At 41.6% G+C, this 27,289-nt stretch overlaps 1 protein-coding gene across 1 annotated transcript; it reads right to left on the reverse strand.

Moving 5' to 3' along the window:
* Positions 1-420: 420 nt before the first annotated feature.
* Positions 421-26,513, reverse strand: LOC308095202 (heat shock factor protein 1-like). The gene is made up of 15 exons (XM_080442172.1): positions 26,119-26,513; positions 21,612-21,720; positions 20,401-20,537; positions 15,853-15,977; positions 14,579-14,654; positions 14,091-14,152; positions 13,007-13,103; positions 12,677-12,792; positions 12,439-12,584; positions 10,574-10,694; positions 9,299-9,349; positions 7,737-7,842; positions 7,562-7,615; positions 6,747-6,786; positions 421-4,675 (listed from the first exon to the last, which is right to left on the reverse strand). Exons 1-15 carry the CDS (start codon positions 26,257-26,259, stop codon positions 4,488-4,490), a joined length of 1,569 nt encoding a protein of 522 aa, XP_080298298.1. The 5' UTR covers positions 26,260-26,513; the 3' UTR covers positions 421-4,487.
* Positions 26,514-27,289: the final 776 nt, after the last annotated feature.

Genomic DNA, 27,289 nt, shown 5'->3' on the forward strand with positions numbered 1-27,289 from the left:
TACATGGATACACACTGTAGAAACCAAATTTAAGCATTTAGATCAAGTATTTTGCATGAAATACCATAGAAGTCTATTTTGGGTGAATTTTTAGTGTTTTGGGCATTAAGGGGTTAATAATAAAAAATGCTCAAGGGATTTCACTGCGCACCCTCTTGAATCCTTAAGAGGGGACCCCCAGCAGCAAGAATCAGTTGAGAAAAAAACTTTAACCGACAAAACCACGTTCAGCCCTGTGACTCCCGGACTACAAGCTCTTATTGATACTTTTCGTTGGTTCAATATCTATAAAACCCACACACACACTTAACCACTTGAACTTTCACTTCAACCATTCAATCCGGGAAAGCATCCGTGTCATTTTAGATATAACGTCTTTTCAGAAAACTTAGGATTTAGAACACATTTTTAGAATCGGCCTCAGGTCTAAATGGGTTAAATGTGTTTTCTTAAGTGGTAGAAATAGCCAATCTCCAAGCTCGGCTATTTTTGCTAATTCTTCGTGACACTGTTATAGGACGAAATAGGGCATTTAGTCCGTGAGCCAGGACCCCAAAAATGGGGTCATCACTACCATCTGGGGGGAATAATTCTCAGTGATTTTTGGGTAGGTATACACCCCTAGAGCTAGGAAAAATGTGATAGCCTTGCATCGGTGGTAGCTATCTGTGTGTTATCACTCCTTTTATAACCACAAGCCAAAACAGTTTTCAAAATCCGAATGAAGCATTCTACTTCAAACTGATGGTTCTCTCTTATTATTGACCCTCTCTCTGAAAAATTGTTGGGATAAAGCTCAGACTATATATTGTCCAGAAAGGTTGTTAAAATTTGCATATCTAGAATATTTTTCTATTACAGGCAGTGACAACATAGTGACTATGTGAGACATAAGATGTACTTGGTTTTAATGAAAGATGGAACACAAAGGGTTCCTTTGTAAATTACCTATAGATTTAAAACCATGTTTACATACATAGATTCTAAGGAAATGTATTATGAAATTCAATAAACAGAATATAGTGCAATGGGTAAGAAAATATCCAAAATGGCCACTAAACACACGCCTGGCAATTTTTTACTTTTAATCCGCTTGTCTTAGAATACCTCTGTTTAATACCTCTTTTTTAGGGTTTTCATATGTAGAATCCATTCCTGATGTTATTTTTTTAATATCAGGTCAATCATGTCAAAGGTCAGGTCAAGGTTAAAATTGACCTCTGGGAGAACAACAAATGGAAACAACTTGATGAACATTCATGGTTCACTATTCATGATTTTGTTTTGTGAAAAGTGTCATTAACATGTCACAAGAACTGGTATTCATAATAACATGAATGTAAAATGATATAATCTAATGTCAAATATGTATCTTTTGCAACTACATCTGTATTCTCCAACCCACATCCTGTTCTACTCATCCTTACAAGTATCCTCCTTATTAACATCACTCCTCATCTGTAGCTTGAACATATCATCAGTAACCATCTTCACCAGAGCAGTTACAGTACATCAGTGATGTACTTCTCACTCTCTGTGCCCTAAAGTGATATTGCACCATGTCACATAGCTCTGACGGTGGGGTCACCCTTAGCAATGACAGGAACAAGAATATCCTAGATCTCCTATCCAAATTTTGTGACATCAAACGACTTGTCAGGTGGGGCTTGGTGGTCTGCCACTTTCCACAACATCACTTGTAAATAAATGAGCCCACATGTGGTGCAACAGGTTGGTCGGTGTTGGAGGAAGGGCCATTGACTTGTGGCACCCACCTCACCCAGCACATCAGGGTAGCCTGGGAAGTTCCCTGCCAGCAAAGTGTAGTGTGCTCTGATCTTGCCTTTGACATACATATAAGACTGTCCCATCCCAATGCTCCATCTATACTTTACACTGTAGGTCCACCTGATACACCCCAATACACAGCATACAACAGGACAAGAACATCAGTGTAATCACTGAGCATGTGTATCACACCCTTTCCAGAGATGGCTGCATCAGGGATATAGGAACTCATGGTGATGTCTGCCTCATCATGACTAAATGCAGTATCTATCGTCAGCACTGAAGGTGTACAACATGCTCAACGGCTTCTGCTTAATGTTCTTACTCTTCATGATGACATCTCATGTGGGTAAAGGACATTACTATTCACAACAGCATGGGGGCAAATTAGCCAAGGATGGGATTGAAGAGATGATCTTTCTGTGTGTGAGGAATCCTACACCCCAATATTTTATGACCAAGACACACCAGTGCTTCAACTCTCCCTCTGTTTCTGCACATTTTGGGGAAGGCTTCAGTCCACTCCACTCACATGACAGCATCTTTCCTGATCGTTATGGCAGTCTGCTCCCCAGAATGGTCAGCAGAGACAGTGATCCAGAATCCATCATGGTGCCGACAGACAAGGTCTAGCTTAGCCTCTATGCTATGGCATGGAGCACATGCATCTTCAGCAGGCACTGGGTTAGATATCAAGCACACTGCACATGGCCAGCATGGAAGAAGTGCTTCAGTCATGTGCTTCATGAGAGAAAAGGTGAAGTTAATGTCAATGTGTCTCCCTGCGCATTCAAACTGGTGGATGTGAAGTGTAGGAAGAAGTTGTCTACCCACTGTCAGCCAGTAGGATGGAGATGTGCTGTATCCAGGTAGGCTACTGCTGTATCTGTTCAAATGTCTTTGGCCAAGTTGATAGAAACCACTTCAGAGTGCTGCTGATACACTCAGGACTGACCACTGAACTTGCCTGTCATGTTCTGCAACCACATGCATTTCCACTTCCAGTGCTGAACCTTGCATCAGTTTTGCAATGCAGCTGAAGAATGACTGTATAACATGCATCCCACCGGGATGCACAATTACATTATAGAGCTTATATACCTGCAAGGTGTCAACAAACGGCTCCATGTCAATTGTGAGGTGAATAGGGCCTGCTGTACATGTCAACCAGTGACCATATCTGCTGCCTGCTTGGACACCTGGTTGGACGATAAGGTGCGAGAGAGACCTTGACCTGACCTTTAGCACATAGGCCAAAGACTGACCAGCAAGTCAAAATATAACATTAGAAATAGATTCTACACCTATGAATGCCCCCCCCAGGTCCCCATATGAATCACGTTCACGAAGTTCACAGATTCCCTCACACAACTGCAATATTTTGTTGTTTTTAACATCATTTAGTACAATGGAACATCACCATGGGATGGACACCATCTTTGATTTGGCAATAAAAAATTAACTGATGGTAATTTCACTGATTCAGCCATATTTCTTGAACCCTAAGACCTAGTTTTAGACACCAAAACCACCTTTCTAGGTTGAACAGTATCATAAAGCCATTTAAGCTCCTGGCAGTCATATTGGACGCCATCTTGAAAATGATGGCTTTACGAGAAATATAATTTCCTAGATTTTTTTGTATGTTCTTAAGCATGCCTAGACGTACCAGAACCAATTGAAAAACCTTTTGTATATTTTTTTGGGGGGGATTAATAGTATGTTTTCATATATTGACCCATGTAATTTTCGCCTAGTGTTTTAACATAAAATGCATGATAGCACCCATAAAGCTACCATTGGTGCAAGGCCATCACATATTTTCTAACTCTAGACATGCATACCTTGACAAAAATCACTATGAGCATTATTCCCCTCAGATGGTAGTGACCAACCCCCCTGGCTCACGGACTAATTCATTTACGAAAAAAACTTTCAAAAGTTGAATTATGGAGATACAAGGTTTCTTCCCGACAGTGACGATAGACTCCACATGGTTGAGTCACACTAACAATCATTCATCTTCAGTTTGTAAAGCTGGTTGAAGTCGTTAAATAAAAACTAAACTCACTGGATTGATTCTTACTCGTCTAATAAGAAATATCCTCCAATTCTGTTCAAACAAATGAAGCCAGTTTTGTGTTGGTACAGTTGATGCTAGCTGGTTGTTGCTAAGGATGAAGCTCTCTTGTTGTTGGTGAAGTGAGTGGAGGTTAAAGGAGCACTTCACCCATTTTCAACCGCATCTTCATATAATTGATCCTCACTAATGCTCATTATAAGACGAAACCTTTTCTGTCCATTCAGTCTGTGTCTCAGAGGAGGGCTGTGGACAGTTCAGAAACCTGCCTACCAGTGACATCATCGGTAGGTACGGGTAGGGTTGGTCATTTCAAGATTTCAAGCTTTAGTTTTATACATTTGTTTTTTATTAATGCAAGAACAGCTTCTATTTCAGCATGCTAACTTTCCAGGAAGAGAAAGGCTGTAGTTTATATTAGATTGGAATCCCCATCGATGATGTCACTGGTAGGCGGGCTTCTGAACTGTCCACAGCCCACCAATGAGACACAGAGTGAGTAGACAGAAATGGTGCCATTGCATAATGAGCATTAGTGAGGACCAATTATATGACGATAAGGTTTTAAATGGGTGAAGTGCTCCTTTAAGAAGGAGGCTGTAACCAAAGCGATGTGAAGTCAGTCTGCGAGTGATTCTTCTTCTTGTTCATTGGACTCTTGGCTGAATATGGGTGTGGCCAGTAGGGAGAGGGTGGGGTCAGGGCTGAAATATGACTCCTCCCCCTCCAGCTCCAGCAGAGAAGGCAGGTCCGCCTCCTCGCTAGCCGTTAGCAGGGGTGAGGCCATATACTGCACCAGCTGCTTCCCTAACCAATCAGAAGACACCAACAGGAAAAATAAATAAACATGACAACAATTCAAGTGCATAACTGTGTGTGTGTGTGTGTGTGTGTGTGTGTGTGTGTGTGTTACTAGTATAGTTTAAAATGAGAAATAGACATTGTGACACAGTGTTCCTTGTCCTCACAAGATAAATGTTTGTTTTATGGTTAAAAACTAGGCTTACAATTAGGATAAGATTTAGAGCTTAGATTTAGGGGTTGGAGTAATGCCTGGGGGGGCTGTATGTGTGTTTTATGCGATATTTTTTGTATAATATGCTATGCCTACATGCATGTTTATGTTACAGTACGATTGGAGAACCAGGACGATTGAAGAAAGCGCGCTTGTTTTTACCACTCAACCAGCAATTCTGTAGAAAAAGTAAAGCACTAGAGGGAGCCACAAGCCAGGCTTTCCAAATAAAGTGCACACGCATATATGGCCGCAACCACACACGCACGCACACACACACACACAGTGATCCATGAAAATAACTATTCTGTCCCTATCGGTTCACAACTCGGACGGCGCTGATTCGACTCATCAGAGCATCGGCCGGTCAGCGCGGGCACTCGCGCCTGGAGCTCGGCCTCAAGCTCTGCTGAGTCGGCGCGCCTCCGTCATGGACAATAACTATTATCACGTGACACGTGCGTGTGAACCATAGAGGTATAGGTGTGAACGCGTGTTCAGCGTTCCCCTAGCGTAGCTTCCTGGTTGCTACGTGGGGGGGGTCGGGGGAACAACAACAGACAGGTCCGCGTCGCATCAAAGCCCCGCCTCGCCCCAAAGCCCCGTGCCTAAAAACGAGCGCTCTGTCTTCAATCGTCCTGGTTCTCCAATCGTACTGTGACATTTATAACATGAAAAATGTAAAATAAAGTAAAAAAAATAAATAAAAATAGCCGATCTACAAGCCCACAATGTGCCGCAGCGATCTGCTATTTTTCGGCTTTAGGCTTAAGGGAGTATTCACCCAAAAAAAAAAAATCTACCCGGTGCCAATTTCTAAGTGATCCTGGTCGCTACACCAGCCCTACACCAGCACTACACCAGTCCCCCACAGCCTAGGGAGGCCTAGGCTCATGCTTCCTTCAATGCATGAGAGCCAACTGACCTTCTTGTCACCTTACAGGGGGAGTTTCCCCGGTAGGACGTAGCGCGTAGAAGGAACACGTTAATCCAACCAGTTCCTTTCCCCTCCATCAGGCGCCCCGGCTGTCATGGAGGAGGCGGTATAGCGACCAGGGTTACTACATGTTTTTGTGAGGGTATTAAACTACCCTAACTCCACATAGAGAGGCCCTTCCGCCAACCCCACCTAGGGTATGGGCGCTGATGACGCGGAGGAGAAGACACGCCCCCAGCGCCCACAGCGTCCCCGGCGGGAATCGAACCCAGGACCTTCTAGCTGTGAGGCGACAGCGCTACCGACTGCGCCACCGTGCCCCCCCCCCCCCCCGAATGAACTACTCCTTTAACACATTAACTGCCAAGACCGTAGTCCTACGGGCCGTTAAATCCAACTGTTAAGCGCCGAGACCGTAGCCCTACGGGCTGCGGTCTTTTCGCGCATGCGCGGTCCGGGTGCACTTTCGGAATTTTTTTGATCCACTTCCGTTTCCGGTTTGATGACAGGAAATAGAATTATTTGGGATCCGGTTTTGACGCTCACGCCCGCTCCCATTCTACAGACGAAACTGAAACTCAATTCTCTTCCTGTAGTTTTTTCTCCTCGCATTTCACTGTTTAACGTAATCCGCTCTAACTCAAACATGGATGCCCCGTTTGACACGTGGTTTTCACTGGGAGATACAGGGAGATCGCGCGGATGTAAACAGACCGTGTAGCGCTCAATCTTAAGGATTTTAACAAGATCTATGGCGACATGAAAAAAACAAAAAAACAACAAAAACACCTTGGCACTGGTGAGTACATTATGAGATTAGCCCTTGGCAGTGGATGTGTTAAGGTAAGAAAAATATTTAAAATATGGCTTTAAAATGTTGGTGTCCTCACAAGTATAGCGTGTGTGTGTGTGTGTGTGAGTGTTACCTGTGTTATCGTCTGCTTTTGGAGTTAAAGGGGACAGCAGCTAGGAGGAGAAAGTCACATCATCACCTTTAATAATCTGCTCATGAAGAATCTTACATTCAATATATATAAAAACCTGTTGTTTGGAAAACTACGGATCACATCTTTACAACATTAGGAAGAGGTAGCCAATCGCATTGTCAATCAATATCCCTCCAGGCTATGGGAAGTAGTCCATGTTTGGTTAGACAGACAAAACACAGGCCAATCACAGAGCAACTATCCTTCCTGGCTATGGGATAAAAAATAATAATGATAAAAACTGGTCATACTCGTGATAAATACATTGTTACAGTCAGGCAGAGACCTTGTATCTCCATATTTCAATATTTAAGTGAAGTTAAAAGTTAAAGTTAATCTCTCCGTCATACAAAAATAGCAGATCTACAAGCTCACAACGCGTTGTGGTTGATCTTGTAGATCTGCTATTTTTGCTATTGTTTTTATTTAGAAAGTGAGTTTGTATGGGTTTTATCATTATTGAACCAATTAAATACAAGGTAAATACAAAACAAGAGCTTGTGTGTAAAAGTTTTAACTTTTTTATCACATTTCCTGAAAAGTAACTTTGAAAATGTGGAGGAGAACGCAATGAAGGCGTTCGGCCATGTTTGAGAGGCCGTCCAGCTATCAGTTTCATAAACGACTAGGCCTATAGACACCTGGCCTGGAGCATAAATCGATCTTTAAATTGCTCCACAGTTCCAAAGCCACCTTGCAATTTAGTCTGTCTGTGTGTGCGTGTGCGTGTGCGTGTGTGTGTGCACACGTCTTACACTGTCCAGGCTGTCCAAGTCAAAGTCTCCACTGGAAACTGACGAACTGAAAAACTGTTGTAAAAAAACAACAACAAACAAAAAGCATTCATTACAAAGATTAAGGGATACACAACACCCCCCCCCCCCCACACACACACACACACACACACACACACACAACCAAGGTACGTACATCAAACAGAGGTGTGGAGTCGAAGCTGATGTTTTGAGAGTTCAGAATGTTCTGCAGGCTTTCCAGACTGCCATCAATGTTCTCCAGATGCTCACTTAACTCCGATCTGCACACACGCACACACACACACACACAGAGATAATTTGTCATATCTGTCCAGTGCAATTTTTGTTCACGAAGCTTAAAAAGCCAAACATAAATGTTCAATGCCAAAAACAATTAAATTGTTACTCGCAATTATGTGTGTGACAATTAATCGTCGAGTACAATTTCATGATGGTGGCAGCCCTAACCTCATAATGTGTTCAGCCACGGCCCTAAACCTTTGACGTTTTAATCTTGATGATTATGGCATACAGTTCATGAAAATAAAAAATCGATATCTCAAAATATTACAATATTACATAAATGTATTACATATAATACAGAAATGTCGACCAACTGAATAGTGTGTTAATTTATGCACTTGGTCTGGGCTACTTTTGAACAAATGACTTCATCATGGCGTGGAGGTGATCAGCCTGTAGCACTGCTGAGGTGTTATGAAGCCCAGGTTTGCTTTGATAGCAGCCTTAAAGGAGAATTTCGCCTGTGACGTTTTCCTACCTTGATTTGATGTTGTCAACCCATTTAGACCCGGCGCCGATTCTAAAAACGCCTTCTAAATCTTGACCTAAGTTTTCTGTTTTCTATGTACTGTATATAGAAAGGTATAGTTACTAATAGGGGTTCCCGCCCAACATGGGATAAGTCATGATGAGAGTGGTCCCGGACCCCCAGTTCATAACGAGCGACGTTCTCCATTTCGGGGACCCCCCAAACCTCAGCTCAGAACGGCAGTCTTTAGATCTTGGCTAAATCTGCTTATTTCCGTCGCTCGAAAATAGTTTTTTCTTGTATATATATGTAGTGTGTGGTCCGTCTGATGTCACTGCTAAGGTATTGCTACATGGGCGCCGCCATTGTTGTGTACAGATCTGTTTTAATGACATCACGTTCGATATCTCGTCTCGCGATACTTCCGCCCGCCGTTCTGGAACTCCAGAACGGCGGGCGGAAGTATCGCGAGACGAGACTTCTGAGCTTCGGTTTGGGGGGTCCCCGAAATGGAGAACTTCGCTCGTTATGAACTGGGGGTCCGGGACCACTCTCATCATGTCTTAACACCAAATCAAGGTAGGAAAACGCCAAGGGCGAAATTCTCCTTTAAGCTCATCTGTATTGTTGAGTCTAGTGTCTCACACCTTCCTCTTGACGTCTACAGTGTTTAACCCTTCACTGGTTGAATCTGAAGATGTTTTTGATGAGTTGTTGAAGTGTTATTGGAGGAAAAAAATATGCTATATATATATAGTCGACTACTCTGTGTTAGTAGTCGATGACTATTCAAATTCAGCAGTAGTCGTGAAGCCCTAAAGTGTACTCTCTCTCTGTGTGTGTGTGTGTGTGTGTGTGTGTGTGTGTGTGTGTGTGTGTGTGTGTGTGTGTGTGTGTGCGTGCGCATGTTAATTTGATGATGTAAAGTGTGTACCATCAGTGTGTATGAGTGGCATTCCACTCACATTGGTTTAGACTGGTTATGTCCTGGGCTGGACTTCCGATGAGCTAAAACACTAGAATCAAATTAAGTACATTCAGCAGTAACATTAGTAGTAGCATTAATAACAATAATATTACTAGCAGTGTTGTTACTAGTGATATTATTAGTAATAGTAGTGTTGTTAGTACTAGTATTAGTAATAGTAATACTTCTCGATACAGGAAACATTTAGTCGAGTATTACCAGTAGTGGAGTTAGTAATAATAATCTATTCACAGCAGCCATATTGGAAAGACATTGGGCCTCTGCCCTACTTTCTTCAAAGGTGTTACCAATGATGCTAATGAAGGCTCTGTTCCATTTAGTGTAGCACAGTGGTTCTCAAACTTTTTTTCTCTAATTTCAAGGACCGAACTCTGAGAGTAAATGGTTCCATTTGTACACTCTCAGAGTTACACACCCGTGAGGGTCCATTTGGAACACCCTCAAGGAACCATGAGGGTCCCTGGACCACACTTTGAGACCCACTGGTGTAGCAGAAGTGTTTCCAGTGAGCCAACATGCACAATATCAGCACTGCAGATTTCCTCTTTTCCCGGTGTTTCGACCAGAAACGTGGTTTTGAGGTTAGGTTAGGCATAGTTTTTGTGAGGTTAAGGTTAGGGTTTAGGTATACAACCACACCCACCTGGGCAAAACAGCAAAGAAAGAGAGAGTCCCATATCAGCAGCCTGACTCAGTTTGACCAGAATGGAACAAAGCCTTCATTAGTATAATTGGTAAGATAATTGGTGTGAAGGAAGTAAGGAAGGGGCCCATTTCTTTCCAATATGGCTGCTGTGCATAGAGCCTATTAGTTATAGTAATACTTAACGGGAGATAGGATCCTGGCTCGAGGCTAGTAATAGTAATACTTACTTATCAATACAGCAAACACTCAGACAATTTAGTTATAGTATTACTAGTAGAATTCACAATTTAGGCATTTAGCAAACGCTCTTAACCAAGGTAAACACATACATCACATGCAGAGAGACAGTGTAGTGCCCTAGAAAATTAGGATCCCAGGTAAACCAAGAACCTAGCATCAGTCTAAACAATATACTACCAAAAATAAATAAGTAACACAAACATGAGAACAAAATGACCATGGTAAGTCTGCATGGTTGTCGTAACTAGGTCAAGTGCTACGGGCTAAGGTGGAGTCTGAGGAGGTGAGTTTTGAGATTACGGCAGAAAATTGGGTTAGTAGTGCAGTTAGTAGTAGCAATTTGTAATTAGTAAAATGAATACTTACTTATCAATGCAGGAAACACTCAGGCATTTCTGATTTCGCTTTGCAGGGCTGGGGGCAGGGTTAGGGGTGGGGCTGGGGGCACGGTCAGACGCGACGAGGGAGCCGGTAGCAGCGCCGAGATCTGCAGGATGAGACAGTCATTATGTAAATGAAACGGTCATTATGTAAATGAGACAGTCATTATATAGATAAGACAGGCATTATGCCTCAGCACGCCTAGTGTTGAACAAGCCAAAATGTTCACGTCTCCCCCCTTTTCCACTCCCTCCATTGGCTCCCGGTTGCTGTCCATATCCAGTGCCCACTGATGGTGGCCATGCCTTTGGCAACCAAAGGCATGGCCACCATCATACCTTCAAGACATAATCCCTCCTGCTCACACAGATCAGCTGACACAGGAAAGCTGTCTGAACCTTCCCTAAAACACCCTGGACAACGCTCCACACGTCCTAGACCAGGGCTACTCAACTTAAGATGGCTCAAGGGCCACTAAGCAAAATACCAAAAGTCCAAGGGCCGCAAGCAAAAAAATTCTGTCCTACTTTCGATTTTTCGATTTTGTAACACACTACTACACATTGTTATTGTTATAAGAAAAAGTACATTTTGACATCCTTTTCTTTTCACTGTACCTGTTTATTCTGTGTGTGTGTCCAGTGGCGTCAGTTCATCAAAAGCTAAGGTATGGCCAGGTTTAGGGTTGCCAACTCCCAGAGATTAAAATAAGGGACACCTATCCTGGTGAGCGGCAAAGCCGCGTGCCCAGGATAGGTGTCCGTTCCCTAAAACACCCTGGCCAACGCTCCACACGTCCCAGACTCTTCTCTCTTCCCTAAAACACCCTGGACAACACTCCACACGTCCTAGACTCTTCTCTCTTCCCTAAAACACCCTGGACAACGCTCCACACGTCCTAGACTCTTCCCCCTTCTCTAAAACACCCTGGCCAACGCTCCACACGTCCCAGACTCTTCTCTCTTCCCTAAAACACCCTGGACAACACTCCACACGTCCTAGACTCTTCTCTCTTCCCTAAAACACCCTGGACAACGCTCCACACGTCCTAGACTCTTCTCGCTTCTCTAAAACACCCTGGACAACGCTCCACACGTCCTAGACTCTTCTCCCTTCTCTAAAACACCCTGGACAACGCCCCACACGTCCTAGACTCTTCTCCCTTCTCTAAAACACCCTGGACAACGCTCCACACGTCCTAGACTCTTCTCGCTTCTCTAAAACACCCTGGACAACGCTCCACACGTCCTAGACTCTTCCCCCTTCTCTAAAACACCCTGGACAACGCTCCACACGTCATAGACTCTTCTCGCTTCTCTAAAACACCCTGGACAACGCTCCACACGTCCTAGACTCTTCTCCCTTCTCTAAAACACCCTGGACAACGCCCCACACGTCCTAGACTCTTCTCCCTTCTCTAAAACACCCTGGACAACGCTCCACACGTCCTAGACTCTTCTCGCTTCTCTAAAACACCCTGGACAACGCTCCACACGTCCTAGACTCTTCTCCCTTCTCTAAAACACCCTGGACAACGCTCCACACGTCCTAGACTCTTCTCCCTTCTCTAAAACACCCTGGACAACGCTCCACACGTCCTAGACTCTTCTCGCTTCTCTAAAACACCCTGGACAACGCTCCACACGTCCTAGACTCTTCTACCTTCTCTAAAACACCCTGGACAACGCTCCACACGTCCTAGACTCTTCTACCTTCTCTAAAACACCCTGGTCAACACTCCACACTTCCTAGACTCTTCTCCCTTCTCTAAAACATCCTGGACAACGCTCCACACGTCCTAGACTCTTCTACCTTCTCTATGGAGGTTGTGGGTGTGGTGTGAATCCTACCTGGCAGGGGATTGGCTGTAAGGAGGTTGTGGGCGGGGTCATCTTGCAGGATGGAGTTAATGAAGGTGGTGGGAGAGAGGGAGGAGTCTACAGGAGTAGCTCTGCCCTCTTCTACTTCCTCCTTCACATGAGCCAATGGGCTGCCTCTGGAACGGGAAACAGGAAGTGGTAGAGTTAGAACAAGCCAATAGTAGCATAATGACATCACTGTGACAAATCTGATTGGCTGATTCCCCACCCTGCTTCTGTCCAATCGGAGGGTATGGGTGTGGGAGAGGGCGGGGCCAGGTCTGTGATGTCAGAGATGATGGGGCCAGACTTCAGAGGACTGTCAGCAGGAAGCAAACTAGACGTCTACACACACACACACACACACACACACACACAGTTTTACCAAACTAAAAAATATGTCATCACATTACAGATGAATTGGTGCACATAGCCAGTGCTACAATCTTTTTGGCTAAATAGTTACTCCATCAATTTTAGTATCGAGGTAGATTGCCTAAAAAGTAAAGTTTTGAGACCTACACGTTTTCAACCCGACAGCGACTTTTGTGTGACTCACGTTGAAAGCTGGAGACGACTGCACGTGCTCCAAGGAGAACTGACGACTGTATTTGGGCATGGAATGGGTGGAGCTAGAATCACTCAGCATCAGAGGGCTGTAAACAAACACAATGGTGATGCCATTACATTATGTCTACTACTACTAGGGCTGTCAGAACGAATTTCACTATTCGAAAATAATTCGAATGTGAAAAAAAATTATAATATTCGAATGCTAAAATTGCCATTCGAATATAGAAAAATATATTTAATTAAAAAAAAAATGCGAAAACAAATGCTTTCATCATGTTTCTCCCTATAAACGTCACTTGTTTATAGTAACAGAGAAAGTTACGTTTTTAAAAGTTACGTTTAAATTTTTTTTTTAAATAAATTATATAACATATTCGAAAATATTCGAATATTAAAAATAATAAAGCATTGAAATTCGAATGGGATTATAGAGGAGAACTGACAGCCCTAACTACTACGCAGTACGCAATAGTACAAGTAGCAGTTTGTTGTAGTAACCGAAGGAGTTGTATTAGTACTAAAAAGCAGTAGTAAGGCCTGACACAATTATTACTTAATCAACCATATTGCAATAATTTGAGATAATCGCAATTATTTTGCAGAATGGTCATAATCGTTTCCACATTGGACAAAAATATTCATCCCTTTTCAAACATTGAAAAAAACTAATGATAGCGCAAATAGCTGATCTACAAGCTCACAATGTGTTGACGCATTTGAGCTTGTAGATCAGCAATTTTTTTTATTTAAAAAATATATATATTTTAAGTATACAATTATTAAATACGTTAAGTCATTTCTTTATTGACGTTATTAGTCATATATAACACAAATGTAATTGTTATTCATATTTTCCAATGTTCAATGCAACTAAATAGTAAATCACAATTATGTGCATGACAATTACATTACAAATCCTTATGACAACCCTAGTAGTAACAGTAGTAGAAGTAGCAGTAGTCGTAATAACACTAGTAGAGGTAGTAATAGCACTAGTAGTGGTAGTATTAGTAGTAACAGTAATAGTAGCATTAGTAATAGTAGTAATAATAGACTGAACGTAGACATACATCTTTCTCTTCATTCCCATAACTCTGTTGGACTGAACCAGCGACACCAGGAACTGTATCAACTGGAAGACACACAGACAGAACACTGTACTTAATTACACAATATCATAGACCATTATTTTTTCTGTATTTTTGTGTTGATATTTGAACGGTTTGGTTGCTAATATATATATGTCTATGAATTGAATACCAAGGACCCCAATGGAAACAAGACCGCAAGGACTTTTTTGGACAGACCTTTTAGACAAAGTATTATAAATGTAATTGTGCCGTTATTCAATCAATCAATCAAACCAGGGGTCTTCAATGTTTTTCAGGCCAAGGACCCCTTAGCTGAGAGAGAGATGAAGCAGGGACCCCCACTACATGTTGTATAAAATTGTGTTGCAGATGAAACCTTTTCATAGGCTACATTGATACCTTCATAGACTTGTTTGACAACACTGTCATCGTTGTGTAAAGTGGCAAAATGGGATGGATGGTAGTACCTTGCTGACGACTTTCTGTTGCTGAGCGTGTTTCTGTCGGAGACTGGCCACTTCTCTCCACAAGGCCTCGTTCTCACTGAGAGACACAAATCAACACACACACACACACACACACACACACACACACACACACACACACACACACACACACACACACACACACACACACACACACACACACAACACACGTACGTGAGTATTCAGTCAGTAAACCGCCTCTAACGCGTGCAGTGCCAGTGTCGGGTTAGCATAGTAACGTGACTGCACGCCGTCAATGAAGAGATGAGACGACACGACTGTCTTTCTGCTGCCATGCACCTCTCTCACTCTCTGACTGACCAAAACGAAGAATTGTAAAACATATCACTTCCATAGGATATTCTTTTCAGGACTAAGCTCAGATCACAGGCTAGGAGATGAAGTGAAGTTGAAGCAGAGTAACCTACCCCAGTTTGCACCATGACAACAGCAATGTGGCAAAACACACCCATCCAACTCTCCTTTTTTACAGTCTTTTTAATCAGATGGACAAAATCATGAATCCCGTGTGTGGGGCAGCAAACTCACATTTCAAATCGCATTGAGTGACTGGTGATGCATAAAAACATAACTGGCACAAGTTGTAACATCCAGACTTGACAGCAGTCAGTTAAGAATAAAGTGCAGGATTTTGGGAGACCGGGGAACATGTGTTCCTGCCTCATCAAGCTTGCAATACAATACTTGCAAGAAAATAGGTCAGATCCGTTTAATTTTTGTTTTTACGGCTCGTCTTTGAAAATATAAACAAGGCTTTGCTCTCAAACGTACAGTAGCCGATAAAGAGACAACTAGGAAAGCAAAAGCTATTCCCTCTCTCCTCAGCTCCATTCAGAACCGGGGACTGTGTTTTATAGCCTAGACTTGTCGGAAATAAGCAAAACAAGAACGTTGTCTTACAATCATTAGTAGAATCCAGGTCCAAATTGATTAACATTTTGCGCACGCTTTGTATTGCGCTTTACACTTAATTTGGCTAAATTTGAAGAGTTGAATTCTCGAAGGAGGCAGACCATTACATCGTTCCATTACACCGTTCCAACAACAGAAACGCAATTACATCGTTAATCGCAATTATTTGAGCGACAATTCATTGCCAAGTCAAATTTTATAACGGATTTTTCTGTATGCGTGTTTTTCTGTATCTGTCACATTCCTAAGCCAAGTCTAGAAAATAAGTAATTTTTTGGGTGAACTACTCCTTTAAGTCATTTAGAAGGTGGGTTCAGTCTTACTGTTTCATGGTGATGATCTTGGCGTCGATGTTCTCCTGCTTTCCTTTCATGTGCTGGACGTCGGTCAGAATCTTGGTCACGTCCTCTGGAGATATCCTCAGCTCCTCCTGCTTCACACTGGACACCTGCGATTCCCATGACAAAAATCCCACATCAATGCCTTGCTCACAGGACACTAGTCTAGATGGAAAGTGGGGGCCACGAGGGTTGATTTTTCCCCCCCCGTCACCTGCTTTTTCTTAATCCTTGAAGTGTGTATTTTAAGATTTTGCCAGGTAACAGGCTGAAATAATGTCCCATGGGTTATAGACCCCTTAACAGACAACTCACACTGGTTGCAAGCGTCATACTGGTTGCAAATGAAACCCATTCTGTCAGGTCTCGCTAGGGCGCGCAGCACTAGCCAACACACAAGAGGGGGTTGGGGTGCGCTCAATCTGGGAACCCAGAGCCAACTGAAAAGGAAAAACAGCGACCTCTGCTGTTTGTTACTATCTCAGTTAGCTCTGGGGGGAGCAAAATGGAGCACCTGTGCGCAAGGAAACCGGGGTTTTGGTCTGCCTTCAGCCTTTCACTTCCGGTGGTGCGACTGTTTTCATTCCCACTAACAATATTTCTATACGGAACACTAACACCACTTCTCCCAGAGAACATGGATCGTTTTGGTTATAAGCCCACTTGTTTCTATGATGAAAGAGCAAGTTAAAATGTGAATATCTTTCCGTGGTTTTGTCCGCGGACGCTATTGTTAAATTAGTTTTGGTTGGTTTCCAGTGGGGAAGGATCGACGGACACGTGAATCCCGCCCACTACATTTGATTGGGTAAAGCGCGGCCTGCTTCCTGATCTGAAGGCACGCCCCACTTGTAGGTCAGTGCGTACACGTTATGACGAACCTCCCCGACAGATTCCAACGCAGAGCAGAATCTGTTCTTGAGAGATTAGGGTGCTGAAACCAGCGCACCCCAAAACAACAGGTCGAGAATTGATTGCATGAAACAATCACCTGTGCGTCCAGTCTCAATGTTGGTAAACAAATAATTGGTCTATATTTTCAACCCTTTATTACACATTATCCTCAACCCGAAAACATAGAAAAGAGCATGACTTTTGAAGGAAACGACGAGTTGGACCAAAGGAATTCATTAAAGTGGTTATTATAACACATTGGGTGCCAAAAACGAGAATCTATGTTTTTGCAAATACACCTGTCGAGTGCCATAAACGAGAATCTACGTTTTTTCTTTTATTTTTCCACAAGGGGCGCTCTAACACAACTTAGGAATGATCCTAAAGGTCCTTACACACCGGGGCGATTTTTTCATGCGAATAATACGTTTAAAAAAAAAACCATGGCGCGAAAAAGCGAAGCGAAAAAGCGTCTTTTAATTATCCGGAACGAGTCAGAATTTTGCGTATATTCGCATATTCGCCGGTGTGTAACCGCCTTTAGACCCTTTAAAGGGGAATGGACGGATGTGACGTCAGCCCAAAAAAAACAGACATGCATCCGCCCCAATGATGGGATCTTGAGAAAAAGGTCCATATCTCCATATCTTTTTACAGTGGCCAAAACCAGCCATTTTCGACGGGCGATCTCTGCAATGGCGGATCGCGATAGAAAAGTTATTGTTCCAGTCGATAGACAGACCCCTACCCCATCGCCCGGAGGTCTTTTGTTTACATCCGGATCCTCGTTGTGGCTTCTACAGCCGTCTAAACATCGCAGAGACACGGTAAAAACGCTGGCACTCTGAGGATGATTTGGATGATAATACCTGGCACTCAATGTGGGCGGGAACCCCTATTTGTAACTGTACCTTTCAGGACGGGAACCCCTTTTGGGGCTCCTGTTGCTATGTACAGTATATAGCAACATAACTTTTTTTGTGATTTTGTAATAAATATTTGAAGTTTTTCAGAAAACTTAGGTCAGGATTTAGAAGGCGTTTTTAGAATCGGCCTCAGGTCTAAATGGGTTAAGTGGTTCTTAAAAATGTCCACTGAGGCTGCAGCTCTCAAGACCTGTAGAAGAGCATTCCAGCGCGGCGGGGGGAGCAGTTAGGGGTTAAGTGTCTTGCTCAGGGACATTTCGACACTTAACTCATTGAGTGCCATTCACGTGTTTCACATGTTTTACCGCTATGGTGCAACGTGCCAATCACGTGTTTCACGTGTTTTTGAAAAAAAAAAAAAAAAAAAAAAAATTCAGAACCCAAGATATCATTATCTGAAGATTTGCAGCGCCATCCACTCCTTGTTTAAAGGGATACTTCACTTTAGGGCCGGGGAAACATTTAAAAAATATATTAAAAATAAATGAAAAAAGTAATGGAAAATTCATGGCCCCCTCACGCATTAGAGTGTCCTACTAATGTGTGAGGGGGCCTTTATTTTGCCATAACTTCTTTCATTTTTTTTTATATATATTTTTAATGTTTATTTTATGTGAAAGTGAAGTATCCCTTTAACTTAGAACTGAAAAAGACTGAAAAAGGCTGTATCTCGCTTCCAAAGCACTTTTTTTTTGCTTTGAAAAAATAAAAATAAATAAAATCGCACTGGCCAGAAATAGCCAGAAATAATTTGGGCACTCAATGAGTTATGCCCCATTAAAAAAAAAAAAAAAAATCTACAAGCTCACAACGCATCACAGTTAACACATTGAGTGCCAAAAACGGTCCGGACCGTTTTTGAGAAGCCATGCGTTGTGTGGGGAAAAAAAGAAATAAAAAAAAAGAAAAATATTTTATTTTTTTTAATTTTTTTTCCTTCTCAGCACCAGGAGATATCATTTTTTTCTAAAATATGTATTTTTGACTATTTTCGACTATTTTCAACTGGCTGCAACTATGGAACGGATTACCTAATGTTTTAAATTTTTTCCCCCCGATTGTACGAGACCTCTATGTGTGTAATGAGGGGATCACCTTGAGGACGGTGATCACTGAAAATATTTTGTGACTACTTGAAAAAGGTTCAAAAATGGTTAAAAATCCAGGCACCGACTGTACCCTGTTTTAAAAAGACCCTGGCACTCAATGTGTTAAGCTTGTAGAGCTGCTATCTTTACTATTAGTTTATTAAAATTTCTGAAAAAGTTTTGGAAAGTGTTATTAGAGCATGTTTAGATATTAAAACGAAAATGTACTTTTGAATACTATTTGTAAAAGAACCTACTCCAATACTTTAACTGGAAACAAATTTGACTGAGCAACTTTCATTTGTAGTTGAGTAATGTTCACCAGGAGTATCTATACTTTGAGTACTGGGGTAGAGTACTTTGGTCCACCAGTGCTGCAAGTAGAGCCTCACTTTGAAGCATATAGTGATGTCCAGGACCCTTCACTGACCTGTTACAACAATATTATGTGCCCAGCAGGACCCTAAGGTCAGCTGCAGGGTCTATTGGTCATTCCTCGTACCAGGTTGGGAAGCAATAGTTGAATGGTTAGTGAGCCCGCCTGGGAAGCCTAAGGTTCGAAGTGTCCCTGAGCAAGGGACCCACTTAAAGGGGAATACCACTCATTTTAATACACCTTAGAGCTGTTGTGTGGGAATAAGAAAAAGTCCCCCCCCCCCTCTATGTTGCCTAGAACTGGATAATTGATTGAGGTGATTGATTGAGGTGTACTTTTGGCTCTGCCAAAAGTACACCCTGTACTTTTGGCAGAGCGTATGTCACTGACTCTGTAGTTTAATGTTGAAAATGAGTGCTATTGCCCTTTAACCCCTAACTGCTCCCAAAAACAAAAAAGGTATGGAATGCTCTTCCACAGGTCTTGAGAGCTGCAGGCTGCAGCTTAAGTGGACACAATAATACCAAATTTACTGAAGTCTGAAGACATTATTTCAGCCTGGTACCTGTTAGATTCTTAAAAAAAACACACTTCAAGGATTGAGAAAATGCAGTTGAAAAATCCACCATAAGTATTTATTTAAAACAGAATTACATGTGTGATCTGAACAATTTTGGCTTCGTTTTTTTGCGTTTGTTGTCCTGTAATAGAGTCAAGATGTTCTTGAATCTGAATAATAACCACATTGAATTCTCCTTGGGTCCAAATTGTATGGGGGGAAAAGAACGTAGGTTGTTTCCTTCCAAAGTTGTACTTTTTTTTTTTTTTTTGGGTTCAGGATATGTGTAACAAAGGGTTCAAATGAACCCCATGGGACATTATTTCAGCCTGTTACCTGGCAGAATCTTAAAATACACACTTCAAGGATGAAGAAAAACCAGGTGGCGAAAAAATCCGCCCTATGCGCGTGGACCCCACTTTCCATCTAGACTACACACTGAGACGACATTCTCTCATCTTCAAATAATGTTCAAAGTGTCACCAGTTATCACTGTGTGAGACTGTCAAACAGTCTGTCTGTCACCAGTTATCACAGTGACGGACAGATACCGACTTTCCCTCACGATCAATAAAGATTTGTCTGTCTGTCTACACACTAAATTAGTAACTTTACTTTTAATATTGTATAACTAATAACTTACGTTAGTAACTTTATAATATTTATGTTAGTAACTTTGTAATAACTTACATTAGTAACTTTGCGTTTAATATTCTCCAGCAGGTGTTCTTGTCCTCGGATGAAATAAGGATGTTGGAATTCTGTGTCGTCTCGTTCAGGTTTCACCAAGCCTCCCTGTTCAATGTGAACCACCTTACGGAACCCATCTACACACACACACACACACACACACACACACACAGTGTATATTAAGTTACCCCCAATCCAACCCTTGATGGTGAGTGCTAAGCAGGGAGGCATTACCATTTTTTAAATTCTTTGCTAGTCTCAGTCGGGAACTGAACCCCTGACGTCTCAGTCTCATGGCGGACACTCTACTACCCACAAGGCCACTGAGCTGGTCACTCCAATAGACAATGAGCTAAACATGAAATACATGTATGGTTCTTTTAGTAGACTGTAATAAAGTCTACTAAAAGAACCATAAAGTTTCAAAAATAGCAGATCTACAAGCTCATGAGTTACAAATGTTCGCTTAAAAAAAATCTAATATTTGCACAACATTTTCCCGATTTTTCAAAAATAGCAGATCTACAAGCTCATTTTGGATAGCCAATGAAATCTAAAATGACAGATGCTTTCCCCGGTCTTAATGGGTTAAGCACACCAGGTGCGAGAAAGGCCATCACCCACACACACACACTGCTTGAAATGAAATTTGTATGCGCTCGGGTGACACAGTTTACACAGTGGTAAAGTGCCCACCAGGCGGGTGGTTCGAATCCACCGCGGTGCATCTAGCTTTGTCGAGCATCTATACGAACACAATTGGCCCGTGTTCGGAGGAGGGACGTCGGGCGGGGAGGGTGATATTTGTCACTGCACGTACTCCTACGGGCTGGGGCGGCACTTGTCAGCAGGGAGTGTAGGGCGGGAGCAGTAGGACGGAGGCTCTACGTCCTCCCGGTAGGGGCTCCTCACTAGCAGGTGAGCCAGTAGGATACAACAGCAGCGACAACGCACACATGTGTGTGGGGGAGGAATTCATTGGCATAATGATTCAATTGGGGAGATCATTTGGCAACAAAAAAACAGGGTTAGAGTTAGTTGTCCATTTTGGACCCCTCTGTCTTTTATGCACACAATTGGAGTCTCTGCAATTTTGGAAATTGCAGTAGTTCATGTTGCAACTTTTATAATATTTAAATTAATTGTCCAGCCATAACACACTCACTCACACTCACTCACACACACACACACACTCGGTGAGTGTATCTTACACATGTTGAGTTGTCGTACGAAGCTGGCCATGTTGTTGTGTTTGAAGAACTTGGGCAAAACTTCTTTAGAGAACTGGCCCTGATCAAAGACGTGGAAACTGGTTCCATTCTGAAAACACACACAACATACACATTATACACATCATTTATAACTTGTGTTTCCCATACCATTGTATTACCCCCACCCTTTAAAAAAATATATAGATATATATATATATAGAGAGAGATATATAGATATATACACACACAAACACATACACAGCCACTTTTCATATAGAACAGGTCCAGGGATTGACACTAACACATGTTGTCTCTCCAGCTCTTTTTATTAAACAGAAAATGCCTTTTCGAGTCAGGATACCAATTTTATCGAATCAGGACAGAGAACTCAGACAGGATACAGTTTAAACAAGTGAAATTGGAAGTGATGACAAAGAAATGAGCATGTAAAATTGGAACTGGAACATTATCAAAATGAAGCTGATAAATGGGTACTCACTCCAGATTGGCTGAAATGGTGTCACCTAACTGGAAATTTATTTTCTGTCTATCAAAGAGCTGGAGAGACAGAGAGACCCCTGTTACTGAACAAACACTCTATAGCAATGAGTACTATCAGAATATAGAGCTTTAACCCATAACAAAACCCTTTTTGTTTTAACCAAAAAAATATCACTTACCCTACCTTCAACCCATAGTCATATTCATAGCTATTTAGATATTTGGCATACATATTGAGGTATGACATTTTTTATCGTGCAGCCCCATAATTCGCAAGTAGAAAGTAAAAAAATAAGTGTTTAATTGAATGGTAATTCAAATTTAACCTATCATTTTTATAAAGGACGATTTACTTTTCGGGTAAGTGGGCAAGACCTGTGGGCAAGTAGAAAATGACCTGTACTTGCCCGACGGGCAAGTGCCTCTGAGACCTTAGTGTCAACCCCTGAGGTCTGTGTTAACCCATAATAAAAATGTGTATTTATGTCAATTATCTAATTTATGTGCAAGTGTTTAAGAGTTTCTACTGCGTCGTTTCTTTCCTACTCTGCTCTGTTTCACGAGGGGCAGGTCTCAGGGCGGGCACGCACGCACACACAGTATTTCAAAAAGCAGAAAGTTATCAATTCTGACAGTATATAAATGAATCCAAGTGGGTAGGGTCCATTAGGTTCCATTTGTATACTGTCAAAGTTACAGACTTGAGTAAGGGTCAATTTATAACCTCCTCAAAGAACCCTGAGAGTCCCTGGCCCTCACTTTGAGAAACACTGCACTAAGGGGATACCTATATAAGATCCACCATACTGAAGACTACAGGCTAAATGGCTTTATCCTCACTCATTTGAGACACAGCACACATTGCCAACAACTTTTTCCGCATACTGCGCATTATTCCACATGACAAAAACACATTCTGATTTTCTCATGAATTCAGCTACGTTCAACACTCATGACATTCTTGAGGTGCCCTGAGTTCTCGGGTGCCCATCCTGCCCACTGTTCCTGTATCCAGCCATTACATAGTCACTTATATACAGTAGTTATACAGAAACCTATAAATCTGCATATGTGCACTGTTCATGTTTTTGTGTAAATGAATGCCCTACTTTGTCATACTAGTGTCACACAAAAGTAGCCAAAATAGCAGATCATAGTAAATAGCATTTAATACAACTATTTGACCAGATGAACAGCATGGATGTTTACATAAAAAGTGAACTATTTGGCCGGCTGAACACTGTGAGGTTTAAAAATACAGACCAACACCTGGTCTATTCATTCTGTTGTCAGCTCCATTAGCAGCAGCTGTCGCGTGTGTCCAAATTCCACCGCACTCCTGGGCAAATCCGCGCCCCTTGACCCCAAACACGCCCCCCCACGGCCGTCCTCTATGAGAACATAGGCTAACGCAGTTATATATCAAGGCGATGACGCCGCGCAATTATTATATTTATACTTGTATTACATAAACGCCAGGTCGGCTGCGACTCTTAGTTCTTTCTTTTAGATCGCCTTTTAAAAACACCCTTATGTTTGCTGCTGGCTTTCAGTTATTATTTCCCCCTTTCTCTTCTGGGCGATTTTCCAATTTTAGTTTGAAGTAATTGCACTTTTTAGTCTTGCTAAATTGTAGGATAATATTAAGTAGCAGAGCCGGCCCTTCCATTAGGCAATGACATTTTTTTAAAGAATTGAAATATATATATTTGTGTATTTTTTATATAACACATCATCTGTTTTTACATCTGGAGACCCCTGTCCTGGAGAGTCTTCAGACGCGCCTCCTCAGGAGACTTGGCTCAGATCTGAACCCATTTAATTTGGCGTTAGGAACACGTTGCGACTGCGACTGCATGCCCTTGCTGACGTCGACCCCATGCAGTAAAAATAACTAGAATTTGTATGTTTTAAGTATTTGAAAAAAATAAAGTTAGGTGTGCCCCATCAATGCGCCCCTCTTTTTCATATGTTTTTTGTCTCGCTCAGCCATGTGTATCCAGACAGCTCTGCTTTCAGTTTCAACAGTGTGGCAGAATCAGAGTCAAATTAACTTTGAGGATTTTTACTATGTTCTACCGTCTCGGTTTTTCACTTTCTGTGGCAACACGGAGGATGTACAGTATAGACAGGTTTCTTGTTTACAAACATTGGTGGGCGTGTGCGCATTCAGGGTGCAAAACCACTTTAATAGAAACATGCACAGCTGAGATTAATAAACTGTTTGATTAGTCAGCTAGAGCCATGAGCAGAGCCGTATATTAGAGAGTTCCGCCACTGAGGGGTCAGAAACAGTGTCGGTCAAGTGGTTCAAGTAGACTGGAAATGGTTACAAACGGCCATAGACTCCAATGCATTCCGTAAACTTCTGGTTTAGGGCTTTGTCACTATTCGCCAATAGAATGCTATATAGAAGACCTGGCACGAAGAAGTGGACGGAGGTGACGTAACTCTCCTTGAATGGCTCTGGCCATGAGCTGCAGTATGTGATGGTGATCACTTTACCCCAAGTGTCTCAGATTAAACATATTAAGACCTTTATTGCTAGAAGGATACATTCCAGATAGTATAAAGAGTGCTGTGTTCATCCCTAGATGTGCAGAAACATGTACATTAATTGCAATGGTACAGTACAGTATGTTAAGTGGTTTATGTGTTGTAATAATAATCAAAATCTACATAGTAACTTGTAAATAAAATGTTCAAATAATTGTAGTGGAGTAAAAGTCAAATATTTGCCTCTGAGATGTAGTGGAATAGAAGTAAAAGTACTGAAAATTGGAAATACACCAGTAAAGTAAAGATTCCTCAAAAATGTACTTAAGTACAGTACTTGAGTACATGTACTTGATTACTTTACTGCTAGCATTTGTGTGTGAGTTGTTTCACTCATGGGAAAAATGTTAGCATGTTGTATAAATGCTTTGTAGTACAGTTATAAATGTTAGCATTGATTGATTGAATACTTTATTAGCAGTTTGCAAAAAAGCACAGGGAGTACAGCTCAATACAAGGTCTGCTAAGAGGTTTTTTAAACTCAAGAAAGCCTATGGCTTGTTTCCATTGGGGTCGTTTTGTACTCAATTCATCGAAACAAAGACAAACAGCATCAGTGTGTTTGTGGTACAGTTATAGTTATAAATGTTAGCATCAATGTGTTTGTAGTAGTTATAAAGGTAAGCACTTTAGCATCAGTGTGTTTTATTCACAAGACTCCAGTTATAAATGTTAGTAGCCTTAGATCAAGACTCTCGTAGATGTATTGTATCGATGTTTATATCTTGATCTAAGGCTAAAATGTTAGCAATAGCATCAGTGTGTTTGTTTACTCACAGGACTGCAGTTATAAATGTTAGCATATTAGCATCAGTGTGCAGTGGTGGAAAAAGTACTCAAATTCTTTACTTAAGTAAAAGTACCAATACTACAATATAAAAATACTCTGTTACAAGAAAAAGTCCAGAATTCTAAATTTACTTGAGTAAAATTACAGAAGTAGTGGTATCAAAATGTACTTAAAGTACCAAAAGTAAAAGTACAAAAATGTTTGAATATAACCGATCTACAAGCTCACAACGCGTCGCAAAGCGACGCGTTGTGAGCTTGTAGATCTGCTATTTTCAAATAGCCTATGTATAAAATAGGGCTAAAGTGGTTTCGTAATATCATAATTGATATCTGAAAAGTAACTAGTAACTAAAGTTTTCAAATAAATGTAGTGGAGTAAAAGTACAATATTTGCCTCTGAAATGTAGTGGAGTAGAAGTAAAAGTATAGAGAATTGGAAAGACTGTTTGAAGTAAAAGTACCTCCAAATTGTATTTAAGTACAGTACTTGAGTAAATGTACTTAGTTACTTTACAGCACTGCATATTAGCATCAGTGTAGTTGTTGTACTCCAGTTCTAAATGTTAGCATATTTGCATGTGTGTTGTTTTACTCACAGGACTCCAGTTATTATTGTTAGCATGTTAGCATCAGAGTGTGTGTGTGTGTGTGTACTCACAGGACTCCAGCAGATGAGCTGGTCAGTGTGAGGGTCTTCCACTAAGGTCCACAGCTTGGTGAGGAACGCAGGCACGTTGTTGCCGACATTGACGTTGTTGACGTTATTACTACTGGCGCTATTAGCGTTAAACTCCATCATTAGTAACGGCAACACACTGCTAACGATGCTAGCGTTAGCCCCACACTCACAATAATAACAGTAACAACTACTACTGAAAAAGCACACGAACAAATACACTAAATGTCCGACGGGTTAATTTATAAAAAATGAAAGAAAAAAAACAACGACTGTTCAGTTTAAGCGTCCTAATATGAATGATAATTAATTATGAAAACATTTTGGGGTTTTAGAAGAGAAAATGATGCGAGTGGAAAATGTTTCCACGATCTGCGTCAACCAGGCCAGAGTGGAGTACTCAGTACTGTCGCGTGTTGATGACGTCGTGAAGACATAGCCACGCACAGCGTGGCCACGCATGCACGCACGCACACACGCACTTCTTCCAGTGGTTCCAAAACACTGGGTCGCGACTGTAAAAGGGTCGCGACCTGAGTTTGGCCAAAACCTATTTTTTCTTTTAATAATAATAAGAATAAGAATAACAATAACAATAACAATAACAATAACAATAACAATAATAATACTAATTGTTATTATTATTATTATTATTATTATTATTATCAATTTATTTTTACCTTCCCTACAAATAAATAAATACATAAATAATTCCATTTTACCCCAAAAAAAGTTTTTCCATGATTCAAATGTTATTATTATTATTGTAACTAATTATGATTACATTATTGCGAACGCGGAAGGAGGCGCGGCGAAGCCGCGCCTCCGACCAAGTGGAGCTTACTATGTAACCCTGCTCAGGTTGTGTGTCTGTCTGTCTGTCTGTCTGTCTGTGTGTCTGTCTGTGTGCATGCACTACCTATGTAGAGGGCGCCAGAGTGCAGGAATTTAGACAATGCTCTGATTTAAATGCAACACCACACACACACACACACACACACACACACACACACACACACACACACACACACACACACACACACACACACACACACACACACACACACACACACACACACACACACACACACACACACACACACACACACACACACAATGTTCTCTCCCCATCACAGTGAAATAACACGGATTA

The sequence above is a fragment of the Gymnoscopelus braueri genome (genome assembly GCF_963280865.1).
Source record: "Gymnoscopelus braueri genome assembly, chromosome: 11".
NCBI lineage: Eukaryota > Metazoa > Chordata > Actinopteri > Myctophiformes > Myctophidae > Gymnoscopelus > Gymnoscopelus braueri.

Excerpts from the sequence above, each read along its gene's own strand:
- LOC308095202 (XM_080442172.1), bottom strand. The coding sequence starts at position 26,259 with ATGATGGAGTTTAACGCTAATAGCGCCAGTAGTAATAACGTCAACAAC. Across the intron at positions 15,978-20,400 it reads TTAAACGCAAAGTTACTAAT|GTGTCCAGTGTGAAGCAGGA; the intron begins GTAAGTTATTAC and ends TGGGAATCGCAG. Across the intron at positions 13,104-14,090 it reads ATGGGAATGAAGAGAAAGAT|CCCTCTGATGCTGAGTGATT; the intron begins GTATGTCTACGT and ends GTTTGTTTACAG.